General features: G+C 42.3%; 1 protein-coding gene across 4 annotated transcripts in view; it reads right to left on the bottom strand.

Moving 5' to 3' along the window:
- Positions 1-1,614: 1,614 nt before the first annotated feature.
- CAB39L (calcium binding protein 39 like) overlaps positions 1,615-27,941 on the bottom strand; it is a 59,982-nt gene continuing 33,655 nt past the window's right edge. For all 4 annotated transcript variants that reach the window (XM_066544984.1, XM_066544985.1, XM_066544982.1 and 1 more), the window contains 7 exons: positions 25,482-25,646; positions 20,979-21,097; positions 16,388-16,556; positions 12,844-12,903; positions 11,239-11,304; positions 10,600-10,743; positions 1,615-3,466 (listed from right to left, as the gene is read on the bottom strand). In XM_066544984.1, the coding sequence (XP_066401081.1) occupies positions 3,287-3,466; positions 10,600-10,743; positions 11,239-11,304; positions 12,844-12,903; positions 16,388-16,556; positions 20,979-21,097; positions 25,482-25,646 (903 nt within the window). In that variant the 3' untranslated portion in view covers positions 1,615-3,286. The remainder of the gene's footprint in view (positions 3,467-10,599; positions 10,744-11,238; positions 11,305-12,843; positions 12,904-16,387; positions 16,557-20,978; positions 21,098-25,481; positions 25,647-27,941) is intronic.

The following is a 27,941-nucleotide window of genomic DNA, read 5'->3' as shown; positions in this document are numbered from 1 at the left end:
TGTCTCTGGAGAATGCAGATTAAGAGGCTCAAGCGGTCTTAACGCCCACATTTGTGGAAGGCCAGAGTCCTTGGCCTCTCCCGGGTTCACACCTGCTCCTGTACACACCAGGACTCTCTGGGGAGCCTGTGGCTGCCTCTAATCAGATTTTCCTGATTTCAGCACAAGCTGCCCAAATCCCATGACAGAAGCTTATGGTTCAAAGATTCCTGGCACTCTGCTGTATCAAATAAGGTTTGACATTGCAGCATCCTACATCGTATGTTGGCAGAGATTTATTCATGTGATCCAAACCCCCTGAATGCTGTGCGCAGAATGGAATGGAGAGGCTTCCTCCAGCTTCTTTATCTTTTCAGTTTACAATCTTCTCTTCTGCCTTCACTCTGATGAACCACGTCCTGCAATCACACAGCTCCCTCAGATAGTAATTTCAGATAAACTCCAAGTTCCTGGTGGGAGCACTCCCTTAGGCAGGAGAACCACCTTGACTGAATTCACCAAAGGAAATTGGGAGTTCTGTCATTATTTCAAAGTCACATTAGAAAATACTTCATTTTCATTTACTTATTGCTGTGTCCCCACCTGCTGTGAAATATTACTATGGTGCCTAATTTCATCTTCACCAATTTTTATGCTTTTTATTCTTTCAAAGATCTAAGCAAGTTGAGCTTGGGGAAAACTCTACTTTGAGATGGGTTGTGTGATCTACTGCAGGACCAGCTTCTGGTAAGACAAGCTGCAAGGGCCCTGGCATGTGTCATTTTACCTGTAAGACCTCTTCTTCCCCTCCCTGTTGCAGACACACACACAGATCCCCCTTTTCACAAGCCCTCCCTTACCACTTACTTTCTCATGTGGTCCAAAGACTCCTTGCCCTGGAAAAGGCTTCCTTTGCAGGGCCAGGGCCCATCACTGTTTCCTGTTGGCCTGACTCCTCTCTGCCCACACAGACACCAGGGTGGAACCTCGCTCCTTGTGTTACCATCGGGTTTGGGTCTCTTCAAGTGCTCCTCTGTGTGCAGACCATGCAGACAAAGCTCTCCCAGTGTGACCCCTCGTAGACTCTGGGCACCTCTGTGTGGGTCACGCTCCCTTCGTCAAGGGCAGGCATTCCCCAGCAACACACCATGAGACACTTTTTCCTAGCACGGGCTGGAAGCCCAATGTTCTCATGTGACTCCAGAGGCTGAGGCAATGGACACGTGTCTCTGTGTTAATCCAGCCCTGGAGACTAGCCCCACCCCAGGAGCTCAGAACACAGCCAAGCACCCTTTGGATTCAGGCTCCAGATCTCAGAGGATGAGACTTAAATGACTGGCTCCAAGCACTGTGATTCCAGAGAAGCTCCCTTATCAACCTGCAAGTGACCACTGCCAGCAAACACCACCTGCAGGGTGGGGCTGAGGCTCGTGGCCAGGCCAAGCTGGGCTGGGGTTGCCAGACCCTTGCCAGCCAGGGCTGCAGACCTGATGCTTCAGAGAGCATTGGCTTTGAAGGCAGTGCTCATCCCTCTCCCTCTGCTGAAACGACTTGACAAAGGAGAAAAGGAATTTAGCACTGTATGGAATCTGGCTATCCAGAAAGGCAAGAGAGAAAAAAACCCAGAGACAGAAATAGAGTGATCAGTTATCATGCCTTTAATAGCTTGTAATTTTTTTTTTTTAATTCCAGGCAACTAAGATGTACATTTGTTGTGTGTATCTGACATCTGAAAAAAAACAAGACCACAATCAGTTCTGTTTCTTCCCTTTTCTAAAGCACATAAATTAAAGTATCAGTCACCTCAATATACACCAGTTTAATGAAAGAAAAGGGCTTGTTCTGTTTTTACAATTCAGTGTCACCTGTTACCTGAAGCATTAGATAGAGTTTTAGCTAGAGAACTTTCTTACAGCAAATAGGAAAACTCAGAACCAAGGCTGTCCAGAAAGATTCAAGAAATTTCCACTCCCTGCTCTCAAACTCCACTTCCTACTAAAGCATCAGAATAACATTTTCCTGTTAGAAAACAAAAGACCCCAAAAACTCTTCAAACACACCAGGGAAACACTGTCTGTACCATAGAGCTTATTAAACTCAAAACATTTATGGTGCAACAACCTCCTCTTCCACAACTTTAACACTGAGCCTGAATTCAGGTCAGGATGAACAAGGGCAGAAAATGCCAAACTACAGGTGGCCTTTGGTGCCTGTTGCTGCTCAGTGGCCTCCCAGGCTCAGTATCCAGTAAATGCTCTCAGCTATGGCAGCACCTGCAGGCTCAGGGACCTCAGCCCACGCAGCAGATCTGGCTGACGCCTTTTCATTATTGCCTTGCTGAACTCAGCTCAACCCCGCCTCACACAGCCAGGACTGGAATTTATATGGAAAGACTCTAGGGACCTTTCTCTCACTCTGGTGCTGAGGCTCAGCCCTTGTCACAATTCAGCCAAGCAGCTCTGGCTATCACCCAATATTCTTGACCATGGATGGTTTCTGTAGGTGTAGGATCACTTTATCAGCAATACAGCATGGCCTTTGATGGAGGGGCATTGCCCTTGCCTTTTCCCATTACAGGGCACGTGAGCACCATGTCCATGGGGCTGCTCTTCATGAGACTGCAGGGAGCTGGTAGGAAAAGCCTGTGCTCTAGCACAAGATAGATCACACACAGGGAAATGGGAGTTAGGCAGAAACAGCTCAGATGGCTGATATATCCATCCATTCCCTAGCACTGAATAGAAAACCTCTGATCTAGGGGGGGAAAAGGATGAAAGAACACAAAATGAAGCAAAAACGTGACTTTTACTGCTTTTTCATCTTCCATAGTTTTGACTAAAGAACCTGACCTATAAGTGCAGCTAACTCCAGAGACCAATGTACTCTTTCACAGTCTTGTGTGTGTGCAGCGCTAGAACCAAGTCACAACTACAGGTGTGAAGGAACAATGTCACAGTCCTCAGGAGACCTGCTCTGTGCACTTGCCAGTGCTTGAGTTTGCTGATAAAGTTAAGCAAAGAGGTTCATTCTTCTTGAGCACAAAAAAATCTGTCAAACCAGCTTCTATTACAGAGAGATTCTAAACTGACATAAATAATTATAATCTTGATTAAAAATAATATATTATTCTAGATTTTTGGTTTTTTAGTTCTCATGTAAAACCCCTATACTCTTGACATCTAGGAACAAAGACAAAATAAAAACCAGGCACTTGCTGTGCCTTCTCAAGCACTATTGTGGTGTTTAAAGGACACAGAGGAACTTAACAACTGGATTAATGCCTACAGTGGAAAACAAGAGGTGTTCTTCATGCTGTTGGCTTTTTCAAGTCTCGGATTTGCTTAATCAGGTAGTTCTTCTCATCAGTGAATTGTTCGTCATCCGTCCTTTCTTTCTGGAAATTGCTCAGAAACTCAATTAGCTTGGGTTGGTTTTTCAACAGGATCTCCACAATAGGCTGTGTTTTGTTTGGACTGGCCACAAAAACCTAACATGCAAACAAAATCAGGCACAGAGAGACAGCAAGGGGGTGGAGACAGAGAGAGAGAGAAAGATAGAGGAACATCAGTCACAACATCCCCACAAGTTACAGGCAGATACTGTACTGCTATCCACCTCGTCCCAGGGCAGTCAGACAGGAGTTCAAACATGTTGGTCCCACAGCAAACTGAAGCAAAACTATGCCCGTGTGTGGTATCGTTTCCCTTTCACTTTGCTCTTTGGTGATAAAAGCTTTTGACTGTAAATCCAGCTGTTGAGAGGGAGCTATCAATCCTCAGCCTCTTCCCACCCACAAGACAAATACACAGAAATTAATTATCAGGAGAACGGAAAAGCTTTGTGTCAGTATTGATATCATTTCCGTATTAAACCAGGCCTAAAATTAGACTTGCCAGCTTTGTTTTGGTTTGAAAAATTATGTCAGAGGCCTCACTTCCCTCTGCCTAATCCATTCATGGGAGCATGGAAACTTACAGCAGCAGGAGCAGGAGGATTGTGGTGTGCCCAGCACCTTTGCAGTCCTTGCTGACCAGAGGAGGGTGGCATTGCAGGAGGGTGAGGTGAGACACAGATACTCACCTGGCACAGCCAGCCCAGCACTGTGGCTTACTGGCCTTCTTCAATGCTCTGATTTTTCCTACTACAATCACTAAAGCTGCAGTTTTCCAGCTCTGAACATGACCCCTCATGCCACAATGCTGTTCCTTTAACATTTTCTCTGGGTTAAGTGCAAAGCTAAGGCTGGTTGCAAAGGCCAACAGTGAAAGGCTCTTCCAGGGACCCCGGGATGGCACAGAGATGGGGCTCTCTTTCCTGGGGTGTGGGTCAGGAGGGGCAGGTGGGGCTCGCAGTGGGAGCACACGTGCAGCGCACCCCGGCCGCCCCGGGAGCAGCTCCCACATCTGGCTCACTCCGAGGTTTCCATGGCTGGGCAACAAACACCGCCTGAGCGCTTGTGCAACGACAGAAATAACTCCAGTTAGTCTCTGCCCCATGAGAAGAAATTAAGGATGGACAGAGCTGGAAATCATCCAGTTTCCCTCCAAGCCTGTCCAAAGCAGAATGAAAACAAACATCTGCTGACAGCACAGAATGGCATGTTGTCCTGCCGAGCACAGGCAGCACCACCGCTGGCTCCCAGTCCGGGGTTCTTCTGCAGGTCCTTTTGTCTCCCCTGAGGTTGTGCCCACAGGAAAACCTGGGCCCCGTCCAGCTGCTCGGGGAGAAGCTGTGCTACCTGATGAGAATCACACACACTCTGTCCTGGGGGGCTGTGCTACAGCCTCTTGTCCCTAAGACAACGCCTGGTAAAGGCTGGGGCAGGGCTCAGGCTGCACCCACCACTAGGCTTCATACTCCAAAATCAGAGGATGTTATACAAGTGGTGGGGAAAGTGCCACATCAGGGGAACATGTGGAAGGAATGGGGTTCAACACACACCAACAGTATCCCACTGAGCACTTCTGCCCAAACAGGAAACTAGAAGTACTTTTTCATTTCACAAAGGTGAGACAAAGCATCTGCTCTTAAACCCTGGCACCTGATGCTAGAGTAATCTTAATCTGTGTCTATGTTTTTGTCTCCTCTGGATCCCTCCTCCTCAGGCTTCTCCTAGAAGTTCCTGCTTTAAAGTACTTTGCCCTTTGCTGTGCAGGAAGAGCTGCAACCTCTGCCATGCTGGGTGAACACTTCCCAAGTGCATTACAAAGTTTTCCTTGATCTGGTGTCCAGGCCATGGTCCCAGTGACAATACACTATCTACAGTTATTCACAAAGGCCTCCACCTTGCCCTTCTCTAATTACCCTGAGCTATCATCTTAAATGATTCCCACTTGCCACCTAAAACTTCTCAAGTGCAGCACTAACATCCCCCAAGGATCCCTTTTGAGCAGCCCCTTTCCTGCACAATGCCCAAAGTACTCACAGGGCAGTCTCCTACCAGGGACACACCTGCCTGTGGTGGAATGGCCAGTTCACAGCTCTCACTACACCAGAGGCACTCTCAACAGCTGCAGCATCTGAAAGCAGCATCTCCTCCTTTGCAAATAACTTTGATACACTGCTATTGATGCATTGGTTCCCCTCAGACTGGGAGAAAAAGGGTTTGGGGATGTAAATATGAACGTGCTTTACAGCTTTCCACTCTTGCTTTATCTACATGAATCTTGAGATCTCCTGAGCATGGACATGTGGCTCTGGATGAGGCTGCAGCACTTCATGCTCTCAGTTGGGGCAGCCCCAGGATGCAGCTCCCTGTATGCTGACCTACAGCAGGTGATCATGCTGGTGTAAGCTGGATACTTCCAGGATCTGGACTATGATAAGCCCCCAGTCATCTGGATGAGCTGCCATGAGGAAAAGCAGGATGTAAGCTTACAGGCAGGGATTTACAGATCTTCATAAGAAATTTTTATTTTGGAGTTCAGTTCACCCTTGGTGATGAGGAGAAGAAGCCATCAGATACACTGGCAAGACCCACATGTTCAGAAATCATCTGATGACAATGCAAATAGAAGCCATCAAAGAAGGCCTGACCTTGAAGTGCTGAACATCTTCCTTCAATGAATATTAGGCCTCCTTAATATTTATCTGAAGGGTGACTCTCAAAATGAAGAAATCTAAATAATTCTTGTTGTAAAAGCTCTCTGCTCTGCAAACAGGACTGGAAGGTTGGTGGTAAACCTAGTCAATAGCATTTCATATTGGACCTACCACTGGTATTACCATAGCAAATAATAAAGAACCTAGTTTCATAGAAGCCATCACATCCTGTTTATCTTCCTGCTCAACTATTCATAGATTACAATCTTCCCCTTGCAAAACTGGCAAAGTGAACATTCAAACAAAGATCATCTCAGCTGCCAGTCTTGCTCAGTGTCAACAGGGACTCGTAAAGAGAGAATGTTCAAGGACCAGAAAATTCCTGAAATGTTATTCAATACTTTGGCTAAGCAAACAAAATCAATTCTGTCAGTATCAACTGACCAGTTTCACAGAGCCCAGGAGCAGGACCACCATGAGACTTTATGTTAGAAAGGGTCCCCCTCACTCAGAACTCTGTATTGGCATAGAGAAGGACATCAATCCCTAAAACCAGAAACATTATTAATGCTATCTGGAACATTTCAACTAAAATGAAGTTGGATCAAACCACAGAGAACTTGGTTTCACCTGTGGTTTTATTATGAAAAGATATATGTTCTAGAGCACTAAATTCAGACAGATGAGAGAGACAGAGACCCAAAATAAAGACAGTACCCATATAAAAATTCCAACTCTAAATATAGCTGTCTCAAAACAGAGAAAGCTCCATTTCAGGAGTATTTGCAAAAGACCTGGAATGAAAATCAACCCTAAAGCTTCTAAAGTTGTCCAAAGTGGAATAGTTGTTACCTTCTCCATTAAAAGTCTTAATGTATTTCTTCAAACAAACATCAAAATTACTTGATCAGAGAATTTGACCTTATTTCCTTACAATTAATAACCAGGCATTACAACCTTCTGGGGCAAGAGGAGAGCAAGAGCAATTACAGGATGCCCTGGACTGAGCATTTTAGGACTTGCTCTGGGGTCACGCACAATGTCACTGTCAGGACACTGCACACACAGAACACACAAGGTTCATGCTGCTTACAGAACAATGCTTCACATAATAATCCTTGTCCTTTAGATTATCCAGCTGAGAAACAGAGAGGACACATCCCACAAACACAGCCTCAGCTTCGTACCAAAAGCAAACTGTCAGTATGGTCAAATTATGTGAGGCTGTTTGCAGAGCAAGCTGCAGGAGGTAGCTCATAATGTGCATGAAAGAGAATGGAAAAATGAAACTGAGGTCACAAAACACAGTGTACCCATTCTATTTTTAGATTTAAACAGTAAAATATATCTTGCTAAATGTCCCCTTAAGAGCAAGAAAGTCATATAATCCCAGCTCACTGCTACAGGGTGTTTTCCTCAAAATCAGCAAATTGTTTATGTGAAATCCAAGAGAGCTGTTCCTATCCTTTGTTTTTGAATATGTGAAGTCAGAGGAATCCCTGCACCATGTTCACATAGGTCTGAAAGATACAGCCTGCCCTACAGATAGGCAAACTTGAAGGAGGCTCCCCTAATGGAACACATCACAAACCCACCAGAGGAGCTGGAGAGCCCTTCCCAGTATTTGATCCCCAAAGTGTGCGCACTTGAGACCAACACCTCTCCACTGAAATCACTGCAGAGAGAAGAGCCCGTGACTCTCAAAGCCCACAGCTCTGAGGGATCCCCTCGGATTATTTATGAAGGAGGAGGGAAGGGGTGAGGTCAGTTAGCTTTTCCTCATGATTAAACACTGTGTAATCCTTATGCATATGTTGCCTGGGACATCCAGTTTTACAAAGCAGCTGCAGACCTTTAGGATGGAGCTGCAAGGCAGAAGGTCCATTTTTTTCAGGCAAAAGAAGAGAAGGAGCTGGAGTTAGGAGGAAGATCAACCATCTCCTAAGTAGAGAATGGAAAAAGGCACTCCAAGTGGGCACTCTGTCTTCATTTTCCCACTCACAGTAAATTGGGTGAATTAAATATTCTCAGAGCTTGGGGGTATTGACATTTTCAACCACAAGATGTTCCTCCAAAATAAGTTTGCACTAGAAGTGGTCATCACTTTCACCTCTGTTTCACAGTTTCAAATCTCCAATAATTAGAAATTGCCTCAGGCAGTAAGAGTCATAAGCCTTTTTTTGGGTCAGCTGGAGCACGGGAACATTGGAATCTGAATGCTTACAAAACAAACACTTTTTCATTTCAACTGTGTCTAACTGGTAAAACATCTAAATCAGGTAATTTAAACCTAAATCTTTTGGCAGCTCAGACAGAGCAGCAAGTATCCACTTCTCAGCAGACCTTTGATTCCAAATCACTGTGGTTAGTCTACTGTAATTTCAGCCAGGACTGCATAGGTATTTTGCAAGCATAATTTAAAAATGCAGGCACAGTTCAAAATTTATGAGATTAGAAGCTGAGGACAAGATTCCTCTCCCAGTTACATTAACATGGAATTCTACATCTGACAAAAGAACTGGGCTGAGTGACACAAAACCAGAAACAGGAGGCAGGAACACTGCAGAACTGGGCACAAAAAATACTTAAAGACAAAGCCAGTCTTCAAATATGTAAGGATTTCAGTAGAATTTAGAATTCTAATTCTTTAATTCTCAAGAATGTAGAACTCAATTTAAGAAGTGAAATCAGGGAAGAGATCTTCTCTGACCCTCTCTACAAAGCTAATTCACAATGCAATTTCCTGTAACAAACCCTATAAAGACCCTTCCCCCTGGGGAGGAGCTGGATGCTGCTGAATCCAGGCAACCCAGATCCTCAGTGAGCAGGATCCTATAAGTGGAGCTGCTGCACCTCTACAGTTACTCTATAGTGTGCTGCTGGAGGCTGTGAATGAGCAATTTCCAGCTGATCAGGTTCTGCTCTGAGTCTGCAGCTCCCCACCATGAGCCCTGTGCGTGTGAGGCAGTGTGAGGAATGCCATGGGAATGCCTTGGCCCCCTGAAGTGCTGCTGACTGGCACCACTGGAAAAGACCCACGGAGGTTTCTGAGGACAGAGTTTGGCCCTTTGAACTGAAGAAACACAACACCACTGTTGCTCATGGTTTGTTCTGCTGGCACTCCAAGGTCCAAGCATTATTTCCACACGGCAGCAACTGCAAGTGGTCAAGCAAGGATGAGCCTGCAATATCACCACTCTAATTGGAAATGGGATGCAACATACTGGAAGTGAGGAATGGGAAGGCAGAATAGGAGGAACAGCAATGTGTGACATGGTTGCACACTGGGATCCTTTTACATTATTCCAAGTCCTTTTAAATGTCTCCTAAAATAAGTGAAATCAGCCGTTCCCAAGGCCTGGTCCATGCCTATCATTAATTCAGGAATTCAGGAACAGCAACTCATGTCCTTCATAAATAAAAATCTTGTATTTATTCACAGAGTGGCTAAGAAACCCAAATCCTCTGATACCTTCTCTCCACTGGCATCTCAAAGGCTGCAAGTGTCTGGAGCCAGACTGCTTGCTTATCTTGGAGCCACACACCTCCTGATAAGGAGGAGGAGTACAAATTACTCATAGTGGTTCAGTTGACTGGAGGAAGTCAGCAAGGGAACAGCTTACCAAGCCACTTATTTCATGAAAGGAATTTTCTTTTAATCCTCCTTGAAGATTTTTTTTTTCTTTTACAAAACTAAAAGCTTTTTGAAGAAGCTGCACATTCTCTAAGTCTCCACACTAAGGATCTGAAAGCTTTTTTCCCAAATCAGAAATGGCAAAAGTACAATATTTAACAAGTCACTCTGAATTTTTGGAGGGTGTTGTAACCTCTTCTCACAGTCATTTGGTGTTATCTGGTATCTTTCTTAGCCAACTTAGGGAAGGGATATCCTTAGAGGCCCAAAATTCCTCTTCTGATAATCATTAACAACTCTATTTATAGTTTGAAATTAACGTGTTCATTCCAAATTAGAGTTAGTTTTGCATAACAATCTGACTCACCCTCTGTTTCAGAACAGAGAACTCTTTTGATAGGAAAATTGTAAACTTCTAACTTATTAACATTGATCATCATGAAAAAAGGGACACTGGTTGGGCCTGGTAATTTTTAAACACTGCAATAATGTCACTGCAAAATGATGGAAGCATAAAACTCATTTCAAGCTCAGATTTACCAAACCTTTCTAATATCTTTAAAAGCATATTGTGCTTGCACTGATGCCCAGCACCAGCACCACCTACTCTTAATCTAAGGTAGAGTTTTAAGGCTTTTTTTTTATCTTTACCCAGAATCACATGGTAAAATGATCCAGGAGTGGGGAGAAGATCACCTGGATACTACCTAGAAGTTGTGTACTACTGTAGCAATGGCTACTGACGACCCCCAGCTTAAACCAAAATGATGCTGCTTTAGGTCTCACCTGAAGGCCCTTTTCAATTATGACACACTCAAATACTGCAAGTGACTGTAAACCCCAACCTTTGCCTTAATTTCCCAGACTTCTTCTTGCCTACCTTGAAAGATATTTTTATGAGGAGAAGAGAAAGTCTGCCATCTCTACAACTCATACTGTCTCACCTTGAACACATGGAATGCTTCAAACTGAATGTTGGGGCTTTTATCTCGCAGCAAGTTCATCATCAGCTTCAGGTTTTCTGGTTTGCTGATGTATTTCGTCATGATGGCGAAGTTGTGTCTGTCCAGAATCAGTTCACCCAGAAGCTGTAAAAAAAATTAGAAAAATAATGCTCATCTTCTAAATACGAAAGAGGGAGATCCTGTGTTTGGGCTGGGTTAACAGGGGCTGGTGTGAGTAGCTGGGACAAAAGCAAGTGTACACAAAGACACCTTCATTTAATTGCCATGTTACATTCACACCCCTCCTCTGCCTCCATGTGCAGGCCATGTCACACTTGGTGTCCCAGACAGAGACTGCCACGTTACTGCCAAGCTCATTGTAACCATGTTCTGAACCAAAGCACAGATCTGAGCTCAGAGGAGAAGTGACAGCACTCATTCCATAGAAATGGCCCAGTGCTTCCCCAGAGGCCCAGGAAAGAAAAGACACAGTGAGCTCCTGTGCTTTTCAGGAAGAGCATCACAAGCCCTTAGTCCTTCTGTTGATAGAAGAATGGCTGCTCCATTGCCATGCATGCACCTTGATATTCTGCATAAGACAGAGTACAAATTTAGGAGCAAAGTGCTGAGAGACTTTACCTTCAAAGATTGTCTCTTTGTTACATAATTCTCAGAATGAAGGAGTTTTTCATAGTCCTCAAAGATCTAGAGTAACAAGAAAACACAAATGCATCAGATTAATGTCCATCCTTCCTTCTCTTGGTCCTTCTCACTGCTGCAGCAGTGCCACCCTCTAATGCTTCACTGCAATGCCAGGCCCAGCTCTTGTGGCCTTTCCTCTTGGCTGGTTATCACACAGTGAATTAACTAATGCCCAGGAACACTCCTCTTCCAAGTGCTGCAGAGGGGGAATACCACATATGGACTGGATGGAACAGGGGCTAGTGTGAGCCAACTGGGACATAAGTAAGCCAGCACCTGCACAGCCTTCTCTTACAGAAGGGTGACTGCTGCCAGGACATGTGGGCCCAGCACATGATGTCCACTCACTCATATCATGGTCATGCCTGGCTGTGTGACTCAATGCAACACTCCAAAATGGTGATGGGGACTCCCAAATGCTCCTTTTGGGAGGTGCCACCTCATCTGCCTTCAGCACCATCACTCGCTACAGCTCTTTGTCCAGCAAGGGTCACTAGGAGCAAAGTGTGTGCTGGATTTTGCAGGGATGGATCAAGGGGATCTTGTGGTCAGGAAGACTGAGAGACAAGGCTGCAATATGTTCAGACTACCTACCAAACAAGCAGGAAAAATCAACATTGCCATCCAATAGTCACAAAAAAAAACCCAAACAAAAACCCAAAAAAACTTCCTGAGGCAATTGATACTCAAAAATGTAAAATGTCAAATAAATGTATAATAGGGACTGTTTCAGTGCAGTGCCCCAGTATTAAGAGAAAAGATTAGCAGAGACACTTATTTTGCTCCAGCTAAGCTGCATTAGTGACTCAGCAATAATAAGCCTGCTCTTTATTTAACCTTCATGGTAACCAGAATGAAAGAAATTTGTCTTTTCATTTTGGCAGTGAAATAAAGAATACCTTAGGTAACACAAAAATGTGACCCACAGTCTAATTCCGTGATCTGTATCAATCCAATTTTAGTTGAATCCAATGGAATTTTTCTCATCCACATTTGGTCCAAAAGAGAGCCAAAAAATCAAAGTGAAAAATAGCATCTAACCAAGGGGCTAATTGCCTTAGGAAGATAATAGGACTATTCAGACCTCAGTCCATCATTTAGACACATGGAATTTCCAGTAATGCTAAAACTTGTTTCAGCAACTCTTCTCAAAGAAGAGTAAATAACTCCTGTATGGCCCTGTCAGTGCTGGGGTATCACAAAACTGGTTAAAACCATGCACAAGTTTTCTCCCATGATCTGTTTGCAAGTTTCAGTTCCATTCACACTTGAGGAGATCTGATGCACACAACAAGGAATTAAACTTGCTCTTAACCTCTGAGTTCTCCTGAGACCTTGGCTGTGTCCCCAGCTGTGTGCAGAGGGGGCATCTGCATTTCACATGCCAGGCATGGATTCTGCTCCAGCACAAAGCAGTGTTTGGTATTACAGTTCTATGTGAGGAGTTTATGCAGAACACGAAACCCCCTGTGCATTTTTTTTTTTTTTTTGCAGCCAAGCATAAACAAATTTTCTTAAAAGCCTTTCAGCATTGATACTTACTACATCATAATTTTGTTCCAGAAATTCTGCCACCAACAATTTGTGTCTCGTTAGCAGGTCCTGGGGAAGAACAGAGAAAGGTTAGCTGAGAGGGCAAGTGCCTGTGATTGTCCCTTGATTCTCAAATGTATTTCAGCAGTTTTGACCAGAAAGCATTTACAACATGATTTCTATAGGACTTTAGGGAGAACTCAATTAATGTAATGCTAACAGAATCAAGACAGACCTATTCTAATACTTTTTCTTTTTATTGCTGTTTCCCTCCCACCTTTTCTTGTTGTTGATAGATCATAGTGCACAGTAGTCACATTAAACAGGGATGGGCAAAAGGAAGAAAGAAAATTAGGCCTTTATGGAGGATGAGCTATGGTCTCCAAGCCAAAAGTGACCTACATGCTACCCCAGAGCTGGGGATGATGCTAAGCCTGAACTGCTATTGCTCATCTCCCAGAATACAAGGAAAATTGGAATTCCACCACTGTATATCCACCTAGCCATTTAATAATGAAAGCTAGGCACCAACTTAAGCTAAGCCATCCAGGCTCCCTCCACCTCCACTCTCTTCTCTGAAAGGAGTCTCAGGTAAGTGGGATGAGTCTCTTCTGTAGAGCTTTTTCTGCCCAGGTTTGGCTTTCTGACACAAAGCAGCAGCAGACCTTCCAGACAGCTGGACAGACTGCCTCCCACTCCAGAAGGCTAATTAATTCAATTTAAATTAAAATAACCTCTCCCACAGATTGGTGATGCTGGTGCTCAGTGACAGAGATGCAAATGTTCAGCTCCAGAAGAAACTGTGTCTTTTTCACTGGATGAATAGCTGTGAAATGAGTGGCCAGTGTGAGGTATTTAAGTGTGATTTTTATCTTACTGCTTCTTTTAAAATACAATAAAGGCCTGATCAAGTCCATTCAAATTGGTATTTTTCAGTGAATCAAGCTGATATTTTTCTGCTCTCTTTTATAATCTTATAAATTTTATAATACCCAGGCAGAGACTGAAGCTGATCAGGAGCTCAAGCTCAAGCAGATGCACAGACACATCCTCACAAATAAAAGAAATCCTTTACATACTAATCCTTTAATTTATTTTTACCATCAATTATAAGAGGAAAGCACAGCACTACAAAATCCAGTGCCTGTTTTAAATACATCCCTTCATTTAGCAGGACTGCAGTGACAGCACTTTTAAAGACTGAGTGAAACACATGATTCAGGAGCTTTTATGCAGGGCACTTGGAGGCAAGTACAAGTCCTTCAACAGGGGGCACAAATGAAACATAATCCAAAATGAGTTTTTCACAGGAAATGAGGAAGCATGGAGCAGCAGCATTCAGCCAGCACATTCCAACTGCTGCTTGCATCCTCCACAGACAGCTTGTACCTTGAAATACAAGCCCTTTTCCTCTGCATTTTTAACAACTCTGTTTCCTCTCTGCAGTGCACCTGGATAACTTTAATTAAGAAGTACATCTTCAGATCATAATTCCAGTGCTTCCCTACTATAAATATCCTCAGACTTTAATGCACATTTAATTGAGCCCTCCTCTGGTGCATAGACTATCCAAGGCTTTCAGCTCTGAACCAGACACCACGGTGGCAACTGCCAACCCAACATGGGGACACCAGAAATGAAAATGTGAGTTCAGTAATCCAGCCAGCAAACAATCACAGCACTTCTTTTCCCAGTATTAGAAATGAGGTAGCTCCATATTTCAGTTGCTTCCACATCACCTCTTGCTGTTCCAGCTATTCAGAGTAACAGACAAACAGGAGATGAAATGAGCAGCTGGTTTCTTTCCAGAACTGACCATGTATCAGGTGCTAAGAGATAATTTCAAAAAAACCTAAAAATGCAGTTTATACATTTCCCCCAAGCATTTTAAAAGGTGAATTCTGTCCTTTGTCTGAGGATGAACTGCCCTCATACTCCTCTCTTTCCAGTGCATGCAAGGATGTAGAATCCTATTTTTAAATCCTGCTAAAAATACACTCAGCTCACAGGGGACAGGAGTACATGCTACAGCTGTAGATCCGTGAACAACATCAATCTCTCTTCTTTTTGGGAGGATTGTAGCAGTCTACAGTCTCTGCCACAGCTTAACTGACCCTTATCCCCATCCTGCCTCCTGGCTGGGGTGAAGACTGTCCGTCACCACCAACACACTCTGCTCTCCTGCTTCAGCAGGACCCGGGGAGAAGATGCATTTCTCTTCTGTCAGGCTGGGAACTGAGTCCAGGAGCACTTTTTCTGACCAGAAACAAATATTCATCTGAGCAGAGGGTAAAATGTTTCATGCCAGAAACAGAAGAATTAAGTACCTCAGTTATGTTGCATTTTGATACCTTATCTGTGTTTCTGTGCTACTTTGAATTTCATAACCTTTACCTAATGGACACCACAACAGTGAAACTTAAAATAATGGAAAGATGCTGCAATTGATTAAGGGGTGATTTGAATTGCTAATCCTGCTCAAGTCATTACTGAAGAATGCAATGTTATCTCCATTATGCAAATCTTTATCCCATTCAGTAGGTTAGTAAACACCAGTAAAAAGCCAGGCTTCAGTGTATGTAGAATCACTGAGCTGAGCTGTAACATTCCTTACAATTACTCCTGAGGTCTATCTAATCATGTTTCTAATTAGCTTTGAAAGGAAAGAATAAACAATGTGTTTCTATGACAGCAGGGAGCTCAGTGATAGAAGAAAAAAAGGAGTTGGATCTATGTTTAGAAGAGTCTTTGACTAAAAAGATTTTCCCTCAGCTTTCTTAAGCTGTTTTTCAGAAATAAATTAATCTTCCCTGTATGTGAAGTTCACAGGCATCAAATTTATTTTGGTTTTTTTTTGCTCAGAGGCTGTACTAGCACCTGGTGAGAAGGATGATGATCACATACAAACTCCAAGAAATTTGGCATCTTCACCCAACCTCATTTTTAATGCAACACAAACTCTACACAGTACACTCTGCTCTACACTCTACAGAGCCTATGCAATGCTTCCACTTACTTGGCTTTTCGCACTACAGTCCTTACACTGAACCATGGGTCACAAAAATAAGACTATACTGTAAAATAATCAGCAGGCTTAGCATTCATCTATACTTGACTGCTGAGCTCAGAAGGGACAGCAAAAATTACAATTATTTCAAATGTTAGTTTTAAATGTTGCCTTCTATTCACTTGTGTGGTCATGATGGGCAGTGAGTTTGTGGTGGGGGAAGGTCGGGAGAGAAGAAGGCTATGCATTTTACCACAACTGTAGGTAATACATGATTCATTTGAGTTTTAAATGGTAGCATAAAAGACTGTGAGTTATCAAGGTGAAGAGTGTTTATTAAATACAGATTTACATTTCTCTAAAGATTCTTTGCAGAGTTGATCACTGTTGTGAATCCTGCTACAATCAGACCAAGGGTTAATTAATTATATCCTTTACTGAACAATAAAACAGCCACCCAGTTCAAAGCCACACAGAGCTGAGTGATGACTTCTGATGGAGTGCTGCTTTTGACACAAACTATGATGCATGTACTGAATAATTTACCTTGAATGTAGCAAAGGCATCAGAAGCAATATCAAATGTTGACATTTCCACATATTTAAAAAAGTCTCTGAACTGTTCTGAAAACAGTATGATTTTGGCCAAGGGCTCATGGCGGATGCACTCTCTCAGCATGATTCCACAACGTAAGGCAATATTTGGGGATTCATATCTGGAGAATGCAGAGAAACAGAAAACATCAAAACATAGTAGAAAGAAGATAAACAGGCACCTTTCTAGCAACAGGGAACTTTGTAGCACCGGAACACCTGTCGGGAGGGACACCACCCACTGAGGGCAGCTCCCAGCCACAGCGCTGTACCCAGCTGCAGGACCTCAGCCCAAAGCTCAGGAGCAGACACACACAAGGCTGCCAGAATTTTTCATTGCAAACCTCTCTCTTCCCAGGCCAAAACACATTTTGGTGTAAATTTGCACTACACCCCCTCTCTGTGGAAAGACCGTGGGGAGTGTGCAACATTTCAACAGAAATCCTTCACCCTTTTGGCTTTGTGAGAAAGCACAGCCTGTACAATATAATAACCTCCCTTTTCAGATTCAATTCTGAGCTCCTCAGTTTATTCAAGAAAACTGTAACACCTCATGACCATCCATCACCTCCCACTCTTCTTTTAGAGGACATCACTCTGCAGTATTAATGAGGAAAGTAGGAAGAGTCTCTCCAGGCAGTCTACACAGGATTAAGCTTTCTGTAGCTCTGAAATTTATTTTTTTTTCTTCAGTTTAGGAGGAGTTCAGCTCAATGCCTCTTCTGCAGAGGCTCTGGCTGTGATAGGACACAAGCAGCCATTCCCCAAGTCACAATCCTGCTATGGCAGATGAGGCCCTGCAATAGCCAGGAGCCAGCACACGTCTCGCCCTTGGAAAGGAAGGAAGGGAGGGAGGGGGGAGGAAATTCAGATCATCTTCAATTTCTATAAAGTCTTGATTTCTTTAAAGCCGAAATTAATCTGAAACAAAAGTGTTAGAAACACATTAAAAAACAAAAAGGATGAAATCCAACAGTCAAGAAAGATTTAAAATTAATTTTTTGCAGCAGTCTCCCAGAAAACATGTGAAAATGGTGAAGTCCAAGGGGACAGAAAGCACTCTCTGTTTCAATAAACTGGTTATACTATATCAGAGCTGTGTATTATCACCCAGAGCTTATCAGCATCATTTTTCCTTTGCACAATTAATTCCTATCACTAGGCCAAAAGAAATACATTTTTTTAAAAAAAGGAAGAAAAACACAAAATGCCATCTGTGCTGTAAGTGAGTGGGCCCTCAATTTTACCCCTAGCATGCAGTTTAAAAGAACAGTTGTGTTCTGCAAGCATACCAGAGCTGCATACTTCAACCTGCTGTCAACAATAGTTGGCTTAATGAAAATGGATTGCTATTCCAAACAGGCAAATGAAGCTTCCCACCCTCAAGGAAATGCAGGCACTCAAGCCCCTATTTGTTTTGGTTTGGGGAAGCATTTGCAAACTTGAATTTCTAACTCTTCAGACAGCAAAAATTCACTGATGTTTCCCATTGAGGCATCAACTCCATTAACAGGAATACTAATTTTTAAGGAAAATGAGACAGAGCTGCTCCTAGGAGTTCAGCCAGGAAAATATTTAATAGTTGGCTAATGAATATTTTGGTTGGAATAAAAGCAAATTACATTGTTTCCAGCACAATAACTTTTAAAAACATTAAGTATCAACAGAATCATTCTTAGTCAAATGCTCCATTATCTGGAAGTGGGTTATGGACCTTTGGCTGTTCACACAAGCGAGGGAAGTTGGGTTTGGTGCCTGGAATAAGCCTGGAAGAAGTTTACAGTTTGCATGTCCTTTGCACCCACACTTACATGCAAAGCCACCAGGCAGGAATGAAAGAAATGTGATTCAAATCACTTCTAATGAGCAATTAGTGCTCTATGCTGATGTATTTCCACAGCAGAAAAAAACCCAGTAACTGAGTTCTTCTCTGTTTGGATGAACTTACAACCTAAAGAAACCCCCACACAGTGAATACTGGAGAGAACTAGAAAATGAAACAATGGACTTGAAGTATTTCAGAACACTTATTGTGAAATTTGAAAGGGGCAAGACTGAGAGCAGAAATGCATTTCTGTGTAAGGGGAACAATTGTTCCATGGTTAGTGCAGAAGATGGTACAAGGTGAGGAGCACAGGCAGGAGATTTGGAAGGCATCAAGCCTGGGAGACACAAGGTCTTAAACAGATGTATTCTGATCTGACTTTACATTACTTGTATAGCCTGAGTTTATCTTTGGATAGACTCAAGGGGAATTCTCCAACCTCAGCCAATATACCATTAAAGCTTTAACTGGGCTGTGATATCAAGAGGTCATCACAACACAGGCTGGGGCAGTGTCTAGGGTAGAGATAGCATGTGGCATGAGATATATAGATATATATTTATAAAGAAGCTTCTGAATTTGTCACTTGAGAGAAACAATGCATAAACTAAGTCCTCAACAGTCAGTGTCCTAGAGGGAAAATGTTTTAAATTACAAAGGACCGAAATTATTTCTGGGCTAATGCAATAGGCTGACACCAGAGCAAAAAATTGGCCCAAATACAACTGGTTCTCTATGTACACCAAATGTTGCACTCATCTGAAATCCTACACACAAAGCCTGCACACAGAAAATAAGATGCTATTAAAGCAAGTGCAAAGCAATCCTTAAAGCAAGTGCAGCAGCAAACTCAAACAACGTACACAAATGAAAGAAAGCAAAAAACAAAAAAAAAGTTGACTATGTGCTGTGTGTTTTCTGAAGCTGAGAAGCTGGAAGGAAGCAGGCAACAAGTAAAATGAAGCCTAAAAGGTAGGAACTGTTATCTCAAGTTGGCAGTTCCACTGGAGTATGAGACAGGAAACACTGGGCGGGAGCTCTGATTGAAGATCCTTCCCACCCAACAGAGCTCACATTAAGCCACAAAAAAGGAACCTCTTGCTTTTGGGGACTGACAAGGGGCAGAGGAAATTTTGCATCCAATGGAAGTTCAACAGTCACAATAATCTTGGGCCATTTCTTTTATAGTCATGGTAGAGGTGATTTTTTTTCTCTCCAGGTAATGTCATGATGTCATGTAACAAATACAGAATGGCACAAGTCAACCAAACCCACTTTCCTTTAGCAGAGTTTGATTTCCTATATTTCCTATAGCATTATATAAATATATATCTATATAGTATAAATAATATAATGCATTCAGCATTAAATAAATAAGAAAACATGTCCTCAAGTCACATTTTCACGGCGTGGTGCCTAACATGAGGTGCTTGTTTCCCTGTCCTGCAGCTGACTGCACACACACACACCCCCACGCTGTGGGCATGCAGCAATCTGTGTGTTCAGGGCTCTGCCCTGGCTGCAGGCACAGATTTTGGGTCTCATTTTTAGACAGTTCCAGCAGCAGGACACAGGCAAGGAAGGCATCATCACATCTGACATCATTACACTGTTCTGCAGCAGCTGTTCAGGCTGGGCAGGACTGACTCTGGGCTCCTACTGATGGATTCAACTGCACATTTTAACAGAAATTACAGAAATGGCAATTCTGAGCCAGTGCAGTGCTGCAGAGGGCTAGTCAAGACATCATGAACAAGGAGCTCAAGGACCACAGACACTGCTGCATGCAGCAAGATTCTCTAAAGAAAGCATCTAAGTGATGCTATTTAAATTCATCCACCAGCTCAGGTCACTTGCTGTAAAATGTCTGTCAGAAGCATATATGCATAAAAACTTTACTATCTATCTTCTTAATATTCTTGGTTGCTACAGATGCCAAAGAAAATCTGGGACATAATCCAAAAATGTTTTTTATCTTTAAATAAAGCCCAGACATTTGGTAGTGATACGTGCTCAATGTGCAAGATCAAAATGAGTGAAAAACTGAAAAAGCAAAGCCAGAGAAAAGGGAAGAAAATTATTGTATATACATAGGAAATTAAAAACAGTTTGTAATGATGATGGAGAGAATTATCATTGTTGTCCTGAGGTTTAAAAGACCAAAAAAAAATTTAATGCTGAAAGTTGTGGAGTTAATTACAGAAAGAATTTAAAGTTGAAGTTCACTTGTGGCCACAAGCGTTGGAGAAGTCTGTCCCACAGGCACAACTACTCTTTTAATGCATTTTTGCTTCTCTCTGTTCTACCACTCAGTGCTCCAGTTTGACTCCAGTTATTTACAGACACCACTGTTGGTCACTCCTGCAATGCAAAAAGGTCTAAATGAACCTGAGCCGTCACCAGCAATGCTACACAAGAGTTCAAAGTGAGAAATGGAGTACACATCACATGGGGTGCAGTCAAAAACAATCAGCACATAATTATTTCAACATGAAGTTTTTGGTGAAGAAATAACAGCCAAATGAAATAATCTGATCATTAAAAAGTATAGAGTTCCATAGAAAGAAAGTCAATAGGAAAAAAAAAAAAGTAAGAAGGCTGGAACAAAATCTGAAACCCACTTTTTTTTTTTTTAACTAAAAGTGAGAAAGTAGATCAACTGCAATGCCAGCATGTTCCAGGCAATGCTCTTTAATGAAACCCAAATTAAAGCACCTACCCTTTGAGAAGCATGAATAGGATATGTGGATGGGCACTAATGTATTCCACAGTAGGGCTGCGTGTGCCAATTTGTCTTCTCAAGATGTTGTTGAATATCTGGGAAACATCCTTTTTGCCCTGTTAAAATGCAAAATATATCTTTGCTTAGAAAAACATGAGCAAACAACCATGTAATACAACATCAATTTAAAGTGCAAATGAAACTGAAATCAGAAAAGGTCAGCCTTTTTTTTCCTCCTGAGTCTCTGCCTCATATTTGCTGTTTCCCCAGTGCCACAGGAAGGCTTCCTCATTCGGGCAGCTCTGGAGGCTCCCGACTTCCCCACTCCCATTTGCACCTTTTTTTCCCTAAATGAAGATGTGAATTTCTCTTACACTGCCACCCTGGCTATTTCAAATAGGAATACTAAAGCACATTAAAAGCAAGCCCCTACCCTGAGCCAAGCCTGCTGCTACTATGTGTGCTGTTAGTCCCACAGCCTCCAAATGTGAGTAACAGAGCTGGTACCAAACCACTGACACACTGCCTACACTTAAGAGGCTAAAGCTTTTTATCAGTCCAGTGCAAACAACTCCCAAGTGTGATTACATTTCTGAAAATCAGGGTTAAATTTAACCTGTGCCCATTATTTACCATGGAAAATGGAATTACTACTACCAATAAAATGGCTGCATCACATGTGTCTCTGCTTTAATCAAAACTAAAGTCCTTCTCTTTGTCCCGATGTTGTGCTGTATGCACCCATCTACACAGTCACAGCTTGTCTTCAAATGCTTCCCTGTGCACACAGCTTTCCAGAAGGTCTTTCCAAATCATGTTCTGTTCAGTCAGAGGGCTCACCAATCCATCTTGCATTTGAAATCCACATCCTCCCCTGACACAGCAGACAAATTGATGCAAAGTTAAGGGAGGTGGGAGATGGCTGCACTCAGGAGCAGTAACCAAGGCACTGAGTCAACAGCAGGTCACTATGCACAGGGCAAGCTAAAGCAAAAGGTCACTTATAATCTGTACATGCTGATTGATCTGTCTTGGGAGGACAAACATTCCTTGGCAGAGAAATTATTGAATGTTTGAAGCCAAGGAGCAGATAGTTTCACACGGAGGAAAATTCCCTGGTTTCACCTCTACAAATAAATCAGTGCTGAGAAACACAAAATATTCTGCCTTCCTACTTGTTCCAGCCCAGCTGGCTTGGAGACTTGGAGACTCTGGGAATTAAACAGGAGAATCAAATCAGTGCAGGCCAGTCCATCTGCCTTTATCTGCAACACTTTTTTTGACCCTTGGACATAATTTCAAATAGGCTAATTCTGTATAAAGTCATCTCATTCTCCCCTATCTTTACAACACCCATATCATATGCCTGGAATCCTGTGATCCCCACGGGCTTCAGCAGTTATTCCAAGATGAAAACAATTTAGACAGAGAAGAGCTGTTGAAAGGGTGAGGTAAAGATGGCCAGAAATTAAGTGATCCTCTCTGCTATGCCAAATTTTATATTAGTTACTCAATACTGTGTGCATTGCAGCATAATATCCATGAGCAGAGAGGAGATAGATACAGATATATACAGATATATATATATAGATATAGATAGATAGATAGATAGATAGATATAGATAGATAGATAGATAGATAGATAGATAGATAGATAGATAGATAGATAGATAGATGATAGATAGATAGATAGATATCCAATTATAGCTAATTTTCTAGAGATCAGTGATAGGGAAAGCCAGAGTTGATCTCCATCGGTTCTCCAGGAGGGAATGAAGGCAAATAGAAGGGAACCAAACAGATTTCCCTCACCACCTGACATACATTAAAATTGTAGGAGTACTTTTGAAACACTCCTTACTTGGATTTGCAATTGAATTTTGCCTTATAATGAAATACATGTGGCCACTGAAGCACAAGGTAAGGCAGCATGAAGAGAACGTGGCTAGACAAGAACAAAAGAAACCTGCCAAGAATGCATTATATAAATAAAAAATTGTATAATACCTATACCATAACTTAGCCTCTGTTTCAAGGTAAAGTAGGGAAAAGATTATAAAATCACCAGTCCTGGCCTTGTAGTTACTTACTGCCTATTTTAGGGGCTTTACAGTTTGTGAACCTTTAGGCTTACACACAGTAACATCTACATTTTTAGTTGACTTCTGCTGTTTGCACATTTGCCTCAGTTCTTTAAAGTTCAAAAATAAATTTCATATTTTACATTTCTGAAAAGCCAGTCTGATATTGATTCTGGGCTCCTGCCCAAACCTGACTTTAATGCTTCAAAACAATATCATCGCTGAAATTATATCTTGTTTGTTGAGTGGCAGAAGCAATAAACCTGTGTCTTCTATGGATGTGTGATGGATGTGTGATGGATGTGTGATGGATGTGTGATGGATGTGTGATGGAAGTCTCCCATACACTGTCTTTGAAAACACATCTTCAAAGGGAAGTTCAGATGTGAAAAACTGGGATCAAAGTGGGCAGCAGGGTTGGTGAGGGGGACACAGGGAGTCAGGACAAAGCAAAGTAACATTATTGCCTTCAGAAATCAGATTTTCAGTAGTTTATTATTTGCTTTTTACCATTACATACAGATCAAAAAATTAACTTGCATGTTATAGTGAGATGAAATTGCTTGTTCAATGAAGCAACTTAAATACCAGCTGTAGCCACCAATATAACAAAATGGAAACAGAAAAGTTGATAAACTGGAAAAGTCAGTGGGAGGACATGAAGATAAAGCAGCACATGCTCTTACTGTCCACTTGTTCAGTGATGTTTGTTTTCTAGTGTTTTGTCCAAAGAACATGTATAACACCTTGGCTAAATGATTGGAAAGCTTTTGCAATTAATAAAAAATATATTTTGCAATAAGAATTATGAGAATTGTTTGTAATAACAGCAATTCAACAACAGATTAAGTATTTCATCCAGTGCTTGCTTTTTAAGACTGTGTGTTCAATATGTTGACACAGAATTTTTCTCTGGCAAAAGCAATACAGGCTGTCATGTAACTAAAAAAATGCAGAAGTCTCCCTTCTGTGCTTTCAGTATCTTCTCCTTCCCTCTTCTCCATTTCTCTTAAAGGGTTTTTTAAGGGCTTGGTTGTTGGGTTTTTGAGTATTTTTGTAATTAGACATTTAACAGTAACCAGAGGAGGCACAGAGAAGACAAAGCATTAAAAAAAACCCTCCTGAATTTAAGACCTGAGCCAGAGTGAGAGAATTCCACTAAAAATTTTCAAAAACTGATACATTCCATTTTCAAAAATTAATACAAAATAAATATATCGGTCCTTGATCCTGGATTCACTGGTGGTAGGGGGTGGAGTGGAAAAAATTAAATCATCCATTTTCCTCCCTTTCATTCATTTACAAAATGGAAAGAACATAACTTCTACACATGACTCCCACAAAAGGTGTCTCTGAGAGCATCAGATCTCTTTGAGAAATTGATTTTTCTCTCCAGCAGCTGCCTGTACATTGGGTACTGCTCCTGTTCCAGACTCAGTGGTGGAGGTTTGACGCCTGGGCACTGGGGATTTCCCACTGGTGGGAAATCAGACACTTGTGAGGAATCCCCAGCGCCCAGGGGCCACAGAAATCATGGAACTCATACCAGCAGTCCCTGGGGCACTATCCCAGCTGATTGCAAACCACAAGAATGACAATGACCTGACAGTGACAGAGTTTATTCCCATCCCTACCAGTCAACAGTAAATTAACAGGATTGATACTTATCCTGAATTACTGCAATCTTTGCTCCTATAACTCTTCTTCTCCTTACTTACAAGCAAGTTTAGTTGTCATTACATCTGTTTACTAGGTTTTTGGTTTAACAATAAAGCTGGCAAGCAGTTCCACTGAATATATAATTTTATATTTAAATATATCAAATTAAATAATATATATACACACACATTCATTTTAATCTTTCTCCTGTGAAAAAAAATGTTATCTTCCTTTATTCTTTTAATTGAAACAGTTAAGTGGGGGACACCCAAATTACCTTGTGACCTGCTGTCTGTTTTTAACATGTTTTTCAATTCCTTTCCTCTCAACTAAACCATTTTAATTCTTTCAGTCTTTGTCACATGAAATTCTCCATGCTTCCAATTATTTTTGTTCCATGTCCCTGAACCCTCTCTAATTTGGACACTCTTCAGAGACAGCAGGTAGCTCTATAGCACTATCCCAAAGATCATCCCTGCAGTTTACAAGGTTGGTCCTACACAGTCTTCCCAGCACCATGTCCTATCTTGTTTGGATACACATGGAAATATTTCTTTATAATTTTTTGGTTTAGTTTTTAAATATCAGATTTACTGACAGTGTCTTCAGGACACCAACCAATCTAGAGCAGCAACTTTCCTCAGCCTGTGGAAACAGTTTTGAATGCAATGAAGTTATTTAGACTTCAGAAAAATATGGCTCTAGTCACTGACAGCACCAAGACCAAGGAGTTAAAAAAAGTTTATGAATGTTGACCTACCTCAAAATCTATCAGCTGCAGGTTGGCAATGAGTGTCACTAGAAGGCCACTGTTGTAGAGCTCTTGTGCCAGCTGGGCCACGATTTCTGTGGGTGGCTCTTTGTCTGTGGTCCCACACAGAATTTCTTTCATTGCTTGCAGAGATTTTGACACTTCCTCTGATGCCTTTTTGCCAGCAGATAATGGGTTTTGTTTTAAAAAAATGAAACAGGAAAAAAAAAGGTGTTCTTTTAAAAGGCATGCATTTCAAAACAAATGTTTCTAAATGTACTTACAATTATCATTATCTACTGCAAAATAATAGCATAATTCTAGGTAATCATGGAGGCTGGAGCATCCATACTGTACCCTGCAGGCCTTACACAAGATAAATTCAATTGATACACGACATATCACCATTTACAGACCATGAGCACAAAATAGGGCCAAGAGATCAATTACCAACCAGCACCAGTGAGATCCTTTAACAAGTTTGGAGGCAGGCACAGCCCTGCAGAGGCAGCAGCAATTTCACTGTTTCTCCCCCTGTCCTGCCCAGTGGGCTCCCTGGCACACATGGGGCAAGAGGCTCCAGATGATGGTGCCAAGCCTCCAGGTGGCTGCTCCCACCAGAGGGGTGCTGCTGGGCTGCCTCCCCACCCAGTGCTTCCTGATGGGCTGTCCCAGCTCCTCTGCTGGGACCCCAAATAAATCCTCACAGCCCTGTGGCACTGCCTAGCCCAGTGGGCAGCTGAGCACCACACAGCCACTTGCTCACTCCCCCTCAGCAGGATGGGAAAAGGAACTGGGGAGAGCAAATAAAATTTTAGGCTGAGATAAAGATAGCTTGATAGGATAGAAAAGGAAGGAAGAAATAGTAGCAGTAAAACAACAATAACAACAATAAACACCAAGTGATGCACAGTGCAATTGCTCAGCAGCCAATGTCCAGCCAGTTCCTGAGCAGCAGCCCTGGCCAGCTTCCCCCCAGCATTGTGTACTGAGCATAATGCCATGTGATAGGGAATACCCCTTTGGCCCACTGGGGTCAGCTGTCCCAGCTGTGTCCCCCCCCAGCTCCTTGTGCCCCCAAACCACTCTCTGGTGGGTGGGCTGAAGAGCAGAAAAGGCCCTGACTCAGTGTAAGCACTGCTCTGCAACAACTAAAACATCTGAGTGCTATCAACTTCATTCTTATCCTAAATTCCAAACACAGAACTTTACCAGCTACCAGGAAAAAAATTCACCTTATCCCAGCCAAGCTTGACAGCTTCACATTGCCTCAACTCATTTCTCCTCATCAGGTGTGGTTTGAGCCAGCATCTTCCACATGGGATTTGCTCACTGAGCACACAGGCACTTCACCCTCAGATTGAGAAATTTAAATGAAACCATTTGCTTTAGTAAAGCTCCACAGCTGCCACCAAGTGAAGTAAAATAGAACTTTCACATCTTTTGCTCCCACCTAGAGTATACTAATCCTGTGCAATGTTTCAGGTACCTAATGTAGAGGATGAATCAGAATTACCTTACAAAGAACCTTGACCAGCAGGATTGCAAGAGGGAAAGGAAAGACACATGCCTGTAAACAGGTAACAGCTCAGCATTCATGCAGTCAGCAGGTTAAAATCAGATGTGAGGGATAATACAGATTCCCAAGGAAAAGGAACTGCTGGCTACAGCATGGCAGCTCTGGCTCACACTCTCCTCACAGCTATGCTCCACTTTGAACAAACTCTGTGGAGGAAAGGAGTCTTTTCTTTTCATGTGGATGTGTGTGCTGTAAATCCCACCTGCTCCAGCCACGGGGCTACAGAGGCAATGGCTCCTTCTGTGTTGGTTATATTTAATACACACATCACCTGCAGCAAGGCTGATTGGATCCTTTGGCAGGGAGCAGGAAGGAAATAAGGAACAGGTCTGGAAGCAAAGCTGAGAATGACAGCAAACTGCCAGGCAGGATGCTGAAGACAGCATTTCACATATTTGGAAAACCTTAACTTGAAGTTAGCCTTTTGTTAGCATAGCAGGTGGGGAAAAAAAATCAAGACAAACACAGAAAATCCAAGAGCAATTTGTAAAAGCTCACTGGAAATCAATGGATGTTCAAAGCCACATCAATAATTTCTATATATCTCTCACATACATTGAAAGGAAAAACATCATGCTTTCAAATACCACCCCATCAATCTGCATAACATAACCCCAGTGCTCTGAAGAGGCATCTCCCACCTGCTGCTGATCTCCTAACATTTTCAATCTCAGATTTTATTCACATTAGTGAATAAAAATGATACAAAAAACCTAGAAGTCCTAAAAAGAACCAAAACCAAAACCAACCACAGTAAAAAGCCACTTTTACATTGCAGCTACCTGGAAGATTTAAGCATTGATTTTGCACAGCATAAAGAACTGCTCTCCCCCAGTCTCTTTGTACCTACTTGCAGTTTTCAACTTGCTGGTTGAGATAGGCCAGCATGA

This window comes from Molothrus aeneus, chromosome 2 (genome assembly GCF_037042795.1).
Source record: "Molothrus aeneus isolate 106 chromosome 2, BPBGC_Maene_1.0, whole genome shotgun sequence".
Classification (NCBI taxonomy): domain Eukaryota; kingdom Metazoa; phylum Chordata; class Aves; order Passeriformes; family Icteridae; genus Molothrus; species Molothrus aeneus.
The sequence above is the reverse complement of the archived record's forward strand: the minus strand, read 5'-3'. Positions and strand labels throughout refer to the sequence as shown.